The sequence below is a fragment of the Diceros bicornis genome, chromosome 7, assembly GCF_020826845.1.
Source record: "Diceros bicornis minor isolate mBicDic1 chromosome 7, mDicBic1.mat.cur, whole genome shotgun sequence".
NCBI lineage: Eukaryota > Metazoa > Chordata > Mammalia > Perissodactyla > Rhinocerotidae > Diceros > Diceros bicornis.
In genome coordinates this window covers 81,335,195-81,347,359 of record NC_080746.1, presented here as the reverse complement: position 1 = coordinate 81,347,359, position 12,165 = coordinate 81,335,195, and the positions used below count along the sequence as shown (strand labels likewise).

Genomic DNA, 12,165 nt, shown 5'->3' with positions numbered 1-12,165 from the left:
CCCTCCAAGAGACGTCTTAAATCTTAAAAACTAAATCATTAAGTGTTAATGTAAAAGTGCCTTTGAAGATACTTGCCTTCACATATGAAAAGAATGCTGATCATTCTTTAATAACTTTTCAAAATTCCCTTCTTCCGGGGCCAGCCCCATGGCATAGTGGTTAAGTGCACGCGCTCTGTTGCTGGCGGCCTGGGTTCGGTTCCGGGCCGCGCACCAACGCACCGCTTGTCAGGCCATGCTGTGGCAGCGTCCCACATAAAGTGGAGGAAGATGGGCACAGATGTTAGCTCAGGGCCAGTCTTCCTCAGCAAAAAGAGGAGGATTGGCATGGATGTTAGCTCAGGGCTGATCTTCCTTACAAAAAAAAAAAAAAATTCCCTTCATCTACTGGGACTTCGCCAATAACCTCACCCAGAAGTACTCAGGGGACTTCCTCCAGAAATCTCTTTATACTTCTATTGTCTCCCTCATCTCTTCATATTTCGTTCAATGAATTTACCTGTTTTTTTCCTTACTCCTAAACAAAAATCTTCCAGGTATGCCATATAATTTTACAGTACAGAGTATGGGTCAATTATTTTGTTCAGTGTCTATGTACTGATCTTTTGTCAAAATAACAAGCCTAAAAATTCAAGGAATTAATACGAAGGAGTCAAATTAAAAAACATTCAATTGATAATATATGTTCAGCATTAGATTTTGCTAGAGAAGTCAAAAGCTTTTTCTGGTTATCAATTTTCATCTTGCAGGTTTTCAATATGATATAAGTGGATAGTAGCAAATTTAATTACAAAACTTACATTTAGGAGAAAATATTTCCGTAGAGTTGTATTTCTTTTAGAATTATTCTAGCCTACATACTAAGAAAATTAAATTACACTATAAAAGTAACCCCTGGAAACAAATAAAATATTTTTAGTCCTCATAAGTACTTGTTATGAATAATTTATAGTTTGATTTTGAAAGAGTTTCCTCTTTAGTTGAATTCCAGATTTTTAAAAAATTATCTAAGATTAAAAGTTAATACTTACATAGGGATATAAATCAACCCATAATCCTCTCATTACCATACAACTGGGTTCATATTTGCTTGTGTGTCTGTTCGTGTCCTAATGTACCTTCTTCCCTATTTTAATATTGATTTTAACGCTGTTTTAGATGTTCCCTTTGTCTTAAATGATCCATGAGAAGTTCTAACTTGAATAATCTGGCCCTCTCACTGAGCTCTTGCTGAGCCAGTGAACAAGAAATTATCCAGTATACCCAGTATTCTGGTCTGCTGACATTTTACACCATAAACAGGAAATCCAAGATTTAGGTCTCAGGGAAAACATTATCAAGTCCACACCATCACACTCTCTTAAGAAGACTCAGAAGAAAAAATCATTCAAAAGAAATGAAAATACAATAGAATCATCAGAAAGCCATTTAAAATTTGTCTTGCTTTCCTTTCTCCTATACATTCTTCACAGGACTGATAAACCATTCTAATGCCATAATCAGAGTACTGATGCTGAATCTTCACACCAAGGCATTTATAAAGCCTATTTTTTAACCTTGATACCAAGGTGGAAACCATTTAGGAATAACATAGCTCATCTATTGTTCAAATATTTCAAAAAATAAAAGGAGAGAAGGAAGGCAGGAAGCAAGGAAGAAAGGAAGGAAGGAAAGAGACTAGTAAAGGCTAAAGAGATTGATTTGGGACTCAAAATAAGCCATAATTAGTGGGATTGATCAAGGAAGATGTATCACTAATTAGTCATGGTTTAATAGTCCTAATTAACTAATTGCATTCAAGAAAAAAGTTAATAAAGAGGTGGAAATAGAAACATGATGGAGAGATTTTGGAAAATAAAGTAATTTTATAACAAGATAGACAAAGAATCAAAAGAGAAAAGAAGCAGACAGCATTTTGTAGGGTCTTCGCATTTTAAAGGCTATAATGAAAGTGGTATCAGCTTATGTTCAAATCTACATTATTCTAAGATTACCCCAAATAATTTTCCTTCTCGATTGGCTCTTCCTAGCATGAAGTCAATTTCTACTTAGCTTCTTCTTCAGTGCCTGTGATGTCATTTGGCAGACAAATAAATTTATGAAATGAAAATTAATTTTTAATATTAGCCCAAGCAAAATACAATTACAAGGGAAAAAGAACTGGAGAAGTATAAACTAATAACATTATCAAATATATACAAAAGTAGAGATTATCTGCTCTTTAAAGTTCTTAACCTTACAGTTCTTCTCCATTAACACATAACAGCAGGCCAAATTTGCATGTGATGGGTACTCTAAAACTTGCTGCAAATATATATGTGGATTTGGGTGTATTCTTTGATTTATATAAAATTTGCCTAAAATATGTCTTACCTCATTCTGGAGATCTCGGATCATTTTGCTCTTTCTTTCCACTTCAGTCTTTAAAAAGTTTATCTGAAAATGAATAGAATATTATGTAGACACATTTCAAATTCATTTCTATGGCTTTTGTAAATTTATTTTCATGATTTTTGAAGTATAATAAAATAATTCTCTTTAAAAACAAACATTGTAAACGAACAAAGGATTAAAATTTCCATTAATGAAAACTTCATTGCCCAATTTATACATATATCCACTGATTACATAAAAATATCCTTTTCTCATGTAATAAAAGTTTCATGTTGTTAAAATTGAGAAACCATGTACGTTATGACTGTGATTCTCTTACCTGTCTAAACCTCAATTTAAAAAAAAGGTGTTTTTTTAAAAAAGAAAAACTAGATTCTCAGGTGGGTCTAGGAATCTCCATTCCTAAAATATTCTCCAGGTAATTTTGACCTGTGGCCACATTTGAGAGCAATTGCTTAGTGATACTGTTGACCTCAAAAAGCATGCAATGTTATCAAACTGTACCAAAGAAACTACGATGTTTTCTTCTGAATATGATATTGTTGAGATCTTTAACTTTAGCCTAGTTATTCAAACTGTATTTGAATAAACATAGCATCTTTATTTGCCTGAGAATTTTGAAAAAAATGTCAGTATAGTACAATAGTTTAGATTTGAGACTTTACAGTCACTAAGGGTTCACTACAAAGACTAACTGTATGATGGATGAAACATTAATTTCCCTAATTTTCAATTTTCTGGTAGTCACATTTTAAATAAAGTAAAAGGACACGGATGAAATTAGTTTTACTAATATATTTTATTTAATTCAATATATTCAAAATATCATTTTGACATGTAATGGATTATTAATGACATAATTGACATTATTTTTTGCACTATATCTTTAAAATCCACTGTATGTTTTACACTTCTAGCACACCTCAGTTCGGACTAGCCATTTTATAATGCTCAGTAGCCTCATGTATCTAGTGGTCATATAGTCTTAGAGGATGCCTGGAAGAGCATCTCTAAGATGTGTTGTAAAGCCTTACACAAAACACAGTAAGTAAAAGTGTATAAAAACATGCACGAGACTAATACTCATCCACTTCAGGAGAGTGGTTACCTCAGGGGAGAGGGAAGGAAGAAAGATTAGGAGTAATATTTTCTTTACAAGGTCTGAGGACAATTAGACAAAATATTTACATATGTTTATTTTTAGGGTTGGGCCCAGAGGTGTTTTATATGCTACAGAAGAGACAAGTAATGTGGATTATCTTGAGATAGATTGAGTCAGTGGAAGTCAAGTTTAGGAGTAAAGTTAATTTTCACCATATATACAGATTAAAAAAAATTAATTCTGAAACTTTTCAAACATAAACTAAAGAACAAGAAGTAGCATATAAAACACCTCTGAGCCCAACCCTAAAAATAAACATATGTAAATATTTTGTCCAATTGTCCTCAGACCTTGTAAAGAAAATGTTACTCCTAATCTTTCTTCCTTCCCTCTCCCCTGAGGTAACCACTCTCCTGAAGTGGATGTGTATTAGTCTCATGCATGTTTTTATACACTTTTACTTACTGTGTTTTGTGTAAGGCTTTACAACACATGTTAACTCTCTCTTTTTCTGGCTAAGTGTCCCTGTATTATCATTCTCACAAATGGTAATGGAAACCTAAACCAGACAATTTTTGATGGTCAAACTACATAGAGAAGCAGAAGCCTGAGAACTACCGTGTCCATTGTTGTGGCCATGAAAATTTTCAAGGTAAGTTTGAACTATGAAGATACTGACAGCAACCTGAAAACATGAGTCATATAACCAATGTTGTGGCTGGATGGCCCTTGTGGTTCTTATTATGATTGCAAGACATCCTCAGCAAGGACCATCATGAAACTTTGAAAGTAAAAAGGTTTTATTACTTACAAGTCCTGGAAATTACATGGCACACTTAGGGCCACACAGTGAGGTCACAGACAGAAAGAGAGAGAGAGTGCAGGCCTGGGATTCTGCTGCTATTGGGGTCAAGGGTGGGGCTTAGAGTTTCTAGGGCTCACTCATTAAGGGTGAGTTTAAGGCACAGGAGCGCTAATTTAAAGTATGAGAAGAGAAAAAACAAGTGGCCCAAATGGTTACTTATGGAAATCAACCAAGATCTCTAAAACAAAGGAGCCTGGGGTGGGGTAGAGGTTTGGCCTGGCTCTTTCTCTAGTCCTGTGGCTGGGAACGTGTTTATTTAAAACCATTTTTGAAGTGGGTGCCTCCTCACACAATCAAAGTTTAAGTCAGGCACTTGAGTTACGATAAAGAAAAGCCAACTGTCCAGGCTTACACTACATCCACCCAAGCACTTTATGAGCATAGGAAAATTCTGATATGTTACAGATTTGTCTTTAATTTAAGTCATGAGCTACTTAAAACCATCTTTCTTATATTAATAACCTGTTATTTCACTGATAACATGTTTTTCGCCAAATCCTCACATTTTGATACTATTCATTATGTTATCCATAATTAACAACTAACTTTAATTGAGTGCAATGAAAATATATTGCAATGTCAAGAATATAATTATTTAAATTTTAAACAAGGGCAGAAAAACTTGACAATGCAATACTCAAATATTCAGGACCTAAATTCAAATTCAGAATATTCAAAAAGTATTAGCATTTGAAAACATTGGTTTCAAATCTCAGCAGGTTTTAACATCCCTGGAAAAATAAGCATTTCTAGCAGATAGTTATGAAATAATTCTCAGAGGCAGAAAGTACCATTTATTTACTTTGAATACAGAATGTAAGAACATAGCAATTCTTTATTCTTAATGAGAGTCAAAGCTTGAAGCTAATTCCTGCCTTAGACTGATTATGTCTCACTTAGGGCAAGTTAAGCCATAAAAATTAACAAGAGTAGTGAAATGCATCCAATGAGCATTAATATCTTTAATTACTTTGGTTACACCTGAGAGCTCATTCTTCCTTGCTGTCTGTTAGGTTTTTCATGAGGAACACAGGGTTGAAAGATTTGCCACTCCATTATTTGCTTAGGAATAAAAAATGTTCACATGTTCATAAAAAGTCTTTTCAAACAGAATTTGACCAAGACAGCTTTACTGCTTTGTCAATTTAATGTTTCAGAAGTTTATCTTCTTTTATATTTTTGCTGTTTAAAAGCAATATCACCTTTAAGTTTCACAGCATTTTACTGTGGACTTTCCAAATGATGTGGGTATTTGCAACATCTTTTGCATAAAATATACAATCTGTTATTTTTATGGGAAAAGGAATAGTAATTAGATATGTAATCAAGGGTAGCACATAAAATTATCTGCTCTTAAATCTAAAATAGCACAATATTTGCAGAATTAAATCTAATGTTTTCTCTCCACTGGAGAGCGAGCAATTACAATTATCTTAATCTTCTTTTCTTATCCAACCTTCAATTACACCAACTATAGTCTTCCTAGCAGGGAAAATAGTTATCGAATTATTTACAAGTACAAAAATGTTTAAAAATATATATTAATTTAATCTTTGGTTAACCTAGAATCTTCAAATAGGGAGAAAAAGCACAGAGCATTCTATTTGAGCCTACCAAAATTTTGAAGAGGTGATACTCAGTGATATGAAATCTGTCTTCTCCTAGATTCCATCAGATGCACATTTAAAAAATAAAATAATTATAGTTTTAATAAACATCTGTTATTCTCATATTTGTCAAGGTTGCTATCATCTCTTTCTGGATTCTGAGTTAGAACATATCAATCATTCAATTCAAAACCTAGAACACATTCCCCAGAAGAGATAAGTATTATTTATTTCAGCTGCAGATGTTTGCATTCATTGATCATGATGAGATATTTTGTTAATATAATCTTGAATTTAGTTATATAGGACTTTTACATCTACATTCATTAGTGAAAAATATCTATTAGCTTATTTATGCATATTGTCATTAATCAACTTCAGAAGAATAAATGCACATGCTCATAAAATGAGAGTTTTTGCTCTTTTTCTATTTTCCAGAAAATATTTGCCTATGTTAGGAATTAACTGACCTTTGAAAATTAGGTGGAAGTCACCATTAAAACCTTGTAGCCCTGTAATTTTGGGGAAAGTGGGTCTTTTAGCACAAATAATATTTCAACTGTATTAGTCTATTCAAGTACTGAATTTCTTCTTGCAGAAATTTTGGCATTTTATATTTATTCATCTAAGAATTTACATATATATTTTCAAATTTATCAGTGAACAGTTGCTCACAATACTTTCATTTGTTTGAATCGCTATTTCAAATATGGCTAGTCGCCCTTTCTCATTCAATGTTTTAAAATTTGAATCTTTCTTTCCAAAAGTCTCTCTATTGTAATATTTTCAAAGAACTTAAATGTATCGTTTTTTGTTTTCTTCACTAGTCTTTATAATTCTCTCTTTCCTTATTACACGGACTTTTCAACTAAATTCTTGAATTTATGTTCCTAATCTTTCATCTTTCCTGAAAAATGCATTTAAAGCTATCAGTTTTCCTCTAATTATTACATTGGCATGCAGTGTTTTCTTTATTGTTAAGTATCAAGTATTTCTTAATTTCTTTTATTATTTCTTATTAACCAAAGGGTTATTAGAAAATATATTATATATTCCAAACATAAGGAATTGTTTAGCCATTTATAAAAATTTATTTTTAATTTTATTACAACAGGGCTGAATAACATAGTTTATATGTTATTAATATTTTTGAACTTATAGAACTTCATTTATGTATTAATACATATTTTATTTCTATAAAATTTCTGTCAATTTTATATATGTGCTCAAAGAGAATATAGGCACTTTGTTGGAGATGTCTCTATATATTTAACAGATTAAAACTATCAATTGCATTTTTAAGATCTTCAATGTACTTGCCTACTTCTTGTATCACTTACAGCTTGATGGATGTTGAAGTGCATATGTTTATGATGGTTATAACTATAACCTCTCATTTGAGTTTATTTTTCTAGTATAAAATGCTTTATCTTATATTTGTGCCTTAAATTCCATTTTCCAGGCATTAACATTGCTGTCAGTTATTTCTTTTATGTTGTTTGACATACATTTTCCTATTTTGCTTATTTTAAGTATGTGGTCTTTTCAACTTTTAAAATTAGCATATTTGCATATGTTGCCATATTCTCTTAATTTTAGTAATTCTGTGTCTTTTAAAAATTTTGTTACTAAATTTAACCCATTTTAATTTATTGTGATTTCTAAACTTTGAAAACTTTTGCTGTCCTTAAGTTTTTGTCTACTTTTTTCTTTCCATTAGATAATTTATTTACTTCAATTTTTTTCTTTGTTTTTTCTTTCCATAGGGTAGATCAAGTTTTTCTGTGCATGGGTTTCAAAGTTATTCACTCTAATTTTGTTCTTATAATAATTTCTCCAAGTTATGATATAGGAAATTCATAATAAATTGCTGCTTATTTACTGCGTGCTCCTTTAATTGCTCTGCACCCCGATCATGTTTCCTTTTTTTCCCCTTTGGTTCCATGTTTCCTAAGAGGGAGAGTACATTTGCCGGAGTATTTGTTTACGATTACTCCCCACATTGCTTTCAGAGTATGCTGTATTTATATCTATTTTTTTTAGTATTTCCTCCAAGAAGGGTCTCAAAATGGGACTTTGCGTGGCATAACTTCTGAGGTCTTACATGACTTGACATTTGAATGCCAATTTAACTGGATAGAAAATTCTAGAAGCAATGACTTAAAACATTTTGCTTTATTGTCTTCTTGAACACATCATTAGCCTTAAGAAGTCTGATATCCATCTGACTGTTGTCCTTTTGTAGGCAGTCTGCTCTTTCTCTTGGAAGCTGATATAATTGCATCTTTAATATTGATATTCTTTAATTTCACCATAGCATGGCAAGATTTCTATTTACTTATATTTATGATCATTTATTTATATATTCTATGACTCAGATACTTGGCATTTCTACTTGTGTCTTCATATCTTTTAATGTTTCTTTTCTATTTTCTATATTTTTTTTTATTTCCTGCTTCTTTTTGTGAGTGTTTTTATCATTAGTACTTCTAGATATTTATCCAATCTAGTGTGTTCTTTATTTTAGGTATTGGGTACTGTCTATATTTAATATTTCCTAGTAGCTCTTTTTATGGTTTCTTGTGCTTTCTGTGTAATGTTAATACCTCACTCATTTCCTTGGGTGTATTTAACATGTTTAGCTTAATTCTTAGCTTATCTATTCCAGTAACTCTGCTTCAGAGCGCATATGTGATCCAAGGTGTGGTTTTCCTTTTTAGTAGCTCTATATGTCACATCCCAGATATCTTGTTATTTTAGCTTCTTAGCTTATTTTCTCTTTGGGTTACTGGGGTACTAGCTACTCTGAGTGGCAATGTGTATAGGAAAAGAGCCTAAGAAAGATGGCAGCTGTTCTGATGAGAAAAGAAAAGATCCAGGGCAAAGAACCACGGAATTCTGCTGAGGGTTCCCAGGTGGGTGGGAGGAGTAAGGCCTCCAGCATTCCTGATTCCCTCACCTCTTCACTTCAGCAGGGGCTTTGCGTTGCGCTGATGTTACCATGATGACAATAGAGACCTGAGTTGTTGCTACTGACTTCCAGGATGAAGGAGAGGGAGGTGATACTCCCAAGGAAGAGTGGGGAAAAGTAGAAGAGCAGAATTTTTCCATGTCCTTCAGCCTACCCTACTCCTGCCCTCTGCCCCAGCTAACAGCAAGCCCTCCTCTTCAACATACATTCACCCATTCCTGTGAGTCATCTCTCTTCCCAGGAGTTACTCATGATTTCACTTTTGGGGTTTTCATTTGTTTTTGTCAGTTCTTCAGTCCATATTTCCCCCTAACATCTATAGTTTCTCTAGGGTTGATTTTGGGGGAAGGCGTTAGGAAAGTCATCAGTTTGTCATCTTGAGAGTAATTCCACAAAGTGCATTTAATAAGTGCTTCTGATGATGGGTGAAAAAAAGGAGATGATTTATTCTAAGATTCCTAATTCTTAGTAAGAGGATAATAAGTATTTGTCAAGTGGATATATAAGCTCTTAACCTCTGATAAAATCATATTTCAAACCTGGCCATTTTCCACACATTTTGAACATAAAAATGTAGAAAGTCAACAAGTATATACACTCATTCCCCTATCTGAAGAGAAAGTTAGAAAACGTATGCATTCCTATAGCTACAGCTCACAGTAGAGACCAAAATTTCCAACGGCCAACTTTGAAAGGAGTCCTACTGGAGCTGGCCCAAGGTGTGATGGAGAAGGAACTACACTAGTCTTTGGTCTTTGCCGCAAGAAGATACAAAAGGAGATGAGAGAGTGGAGAATGAAGAATAGAAGAGAGCTTTAAGGTCAGAAGCCTTGCTTTTCTAGTGGGAGCCTCCCCTTATGCGGTTGCAGGCCCTGTAACAGAATTACCCACTTGTGACATTCTGGGACAAGAAGCTGATAAAACCTTGACATCATCTATGATAAGAACACTCTAGACTTATATTCATACCCCAGGGAAGTGAACATCAGATCTGGGAAATAGGCTGCTCCCCCTTTCTTACACAGATGGATGCCCGCACTTTCACCTAATACTGGACAGCTGAATGAGACATTTCTGAAACCCTTCACAGAGCAGAGGGCTTATCTCTTGGGTTTCCCTTCCTGACTTTCACTCACTGCCCTCACATGTAGGGCTTTAACAATAATACATGCGTACCCGTTATTACCATATCATTTCTTATGATTGCCTCTTTAAGTCTTTACTAGTAGAAAGAAAGAAGACTGGACACAATTTTCTGCTTTTAAAAGCAATATTTTTTGACTATAGTCTATCTTCATAACACAGAAAAAAATTGATGTTAAAAAAACAAGAATGCAATCACCATTAGTAATGTTATTCAAATATTTTACATCAGTAGCTTATAATAATGTATTCAGAAAACAAACACACCGAAACAAAATATCATTGACTGTGGAGTCACTCCTCTAGAAAACTACTTAAATAAATTGTATATTCAGTTGTTTTGTAAAATTTTTTATGAGTAAGAGCTAAAAATATCCCTCAACTTTCTCTTTTCCCTACCTGTCTTCTACACTTACTAGAGCAGTGTAATATAGAAATGTATTTTACCCATGTCCAGTACATATACACGTATACACACAAAAATACTTCATGTATTCTATCTATCTGTCTGACTATCATCTGAGAAAAAATGTTTGAATGACATGTATCCTTCCTATGTGTGATATGCTCTTGTAATTTCTACTCTAATCTATGAGGGGCTAGCCCAGTGGTGCAGTGGTTAAGTGCGCGTGCTCTACTTCGGAGGCCCGGAGTTCACAGGTTTGGATCCCGGGTGCACTCTGACGCACCGGTTGTCAAGCCATGCTGTGGCAGCGTCCCATATAAAGTAGAGGAAGATGGGCACGGATGTTAGTTCAGGGCCAATCTTCCTCAGCAAAAAGAGGAGGATTGGCATCGGATGTTAGCTCAGGGCTGATCTTCCTCATAAAAATAAATAAATAAATAAATAAAATAAAATATATAATGAATAAAGGAGAATCTTGTGCTGAAATATATTTTCTTTTCTCTTCCCACATCTCTCTCTCTGTCTCTCTCTCCTTGTCTCTCCACACACACACACACCAATATACCCATATATGAACATATACATTTTTATATACCTATATAATAATTATACTCAGACATATGATTTTAAAATTATTAAAAAACACAACTGAAAATAATAGCAAATAAAAAGAAGAAAAAAGTCACCTGCAGTTAAGAAAGTGCAAGCCATGGTAAAAGGTTGCCTGAATTATCTAGTAGTTATTAACAGTAGTGAAAATGAAGCCATGTTTAACCTTGATTACTAATAGGTAAAATGTCTGATTCCCATCAAGAAAGTGCTTCTGACTCTCTAGGAACCCAAAGTCAGTCTTAAACAATTAAAAGTCAGCTTTTAAGAGCAGATATTGGCAACTAATGACCTGGTATCCATAAATTGCATAACGAAACTATTTTTAACAGGAATATAAGTAGAGTTGAGGAAATAAATCATCTTAAATTATGAACAATGGAATATAACTTTAAGCTTTCTTTTTTTAAGATATTCATTCTTCTCTTATTCCTGATAATTCTTACTATGATATTAATAGATAACAAAGGATTTAAATGGTTATAAAGATAAAATAGTAATAGTGATGATGAGGATAATGATAATTGATTGTGATATTATGATTTATTATAAGAAATACATATTTGGCCCAAGTTCCTGGCTCGGGCTCCTAAAACCCTTAGAATTTCCTAAGTGTTTTTGGACTACACTTAAGGATGGGGGCTAGTTGCCAGGAGAACCAACCACGTGATTAGAAGTTTGGAAATTTCCGTCCCATCCGCCTGACCTCTGGGGAGGAGAGCGGAGCTGGAGGTTGAATCAATCTCCAATAGCCAATGATTTAATCAATTATGCCTAAGAAATGAAGCCTCCATAAAAACCCAAAAGGACAGGGTTCAGAGAACTTCTGGGTTGGTGAACACATGAGATTTGGGGAGAGTGGCATGCTCGGAGAGCGTGGAATCTCCACACGCTTTCCCCACACCTTGCCCTGTGCATCTCCTCCCTCTGGCTGTTCCTGAGTTACATCGTTTTATAATAAAGTGGTAATCCAGAAAGTAAAATATTTCTCTGAATTCTGTGAGACACTCTAGCAAATTAATTGAACCCAAGGAGGGGGTCTCTGGAACCTCCAGTCTATAGCTGGTC

General features: G+C 33.9%; 1 protein-coding gene across 2 annotated transcripts in view; it reads right to left on the bottom strand.

The window, feature by feature from the left end:
* Positions 1 to 12,165, bottom strand: part of LUZP2 (leucine zipper protein 2) — a 439,170-nt gene that overhangs the window by 208,834 nt on the left and 218,171 nt on the right. Inside the window, exon 5 of one of the 2 annotated variants that reach the window (XM_058546152.1) lies at positions 2,374 to 2,436. The exons of the other annotated variant lie outside the window; for it this stretch is intronic. Within the exon in view, the coding sequence (XP_058402135.1) occupies positions 2,374 to 2,436 (63 nt within the window). The remainder of the gene's footprint in view (positions 1 to 2,373; positions 2,437 to 12,165) is intronic. 2 annotated transcript variants of the gene reach the window in all.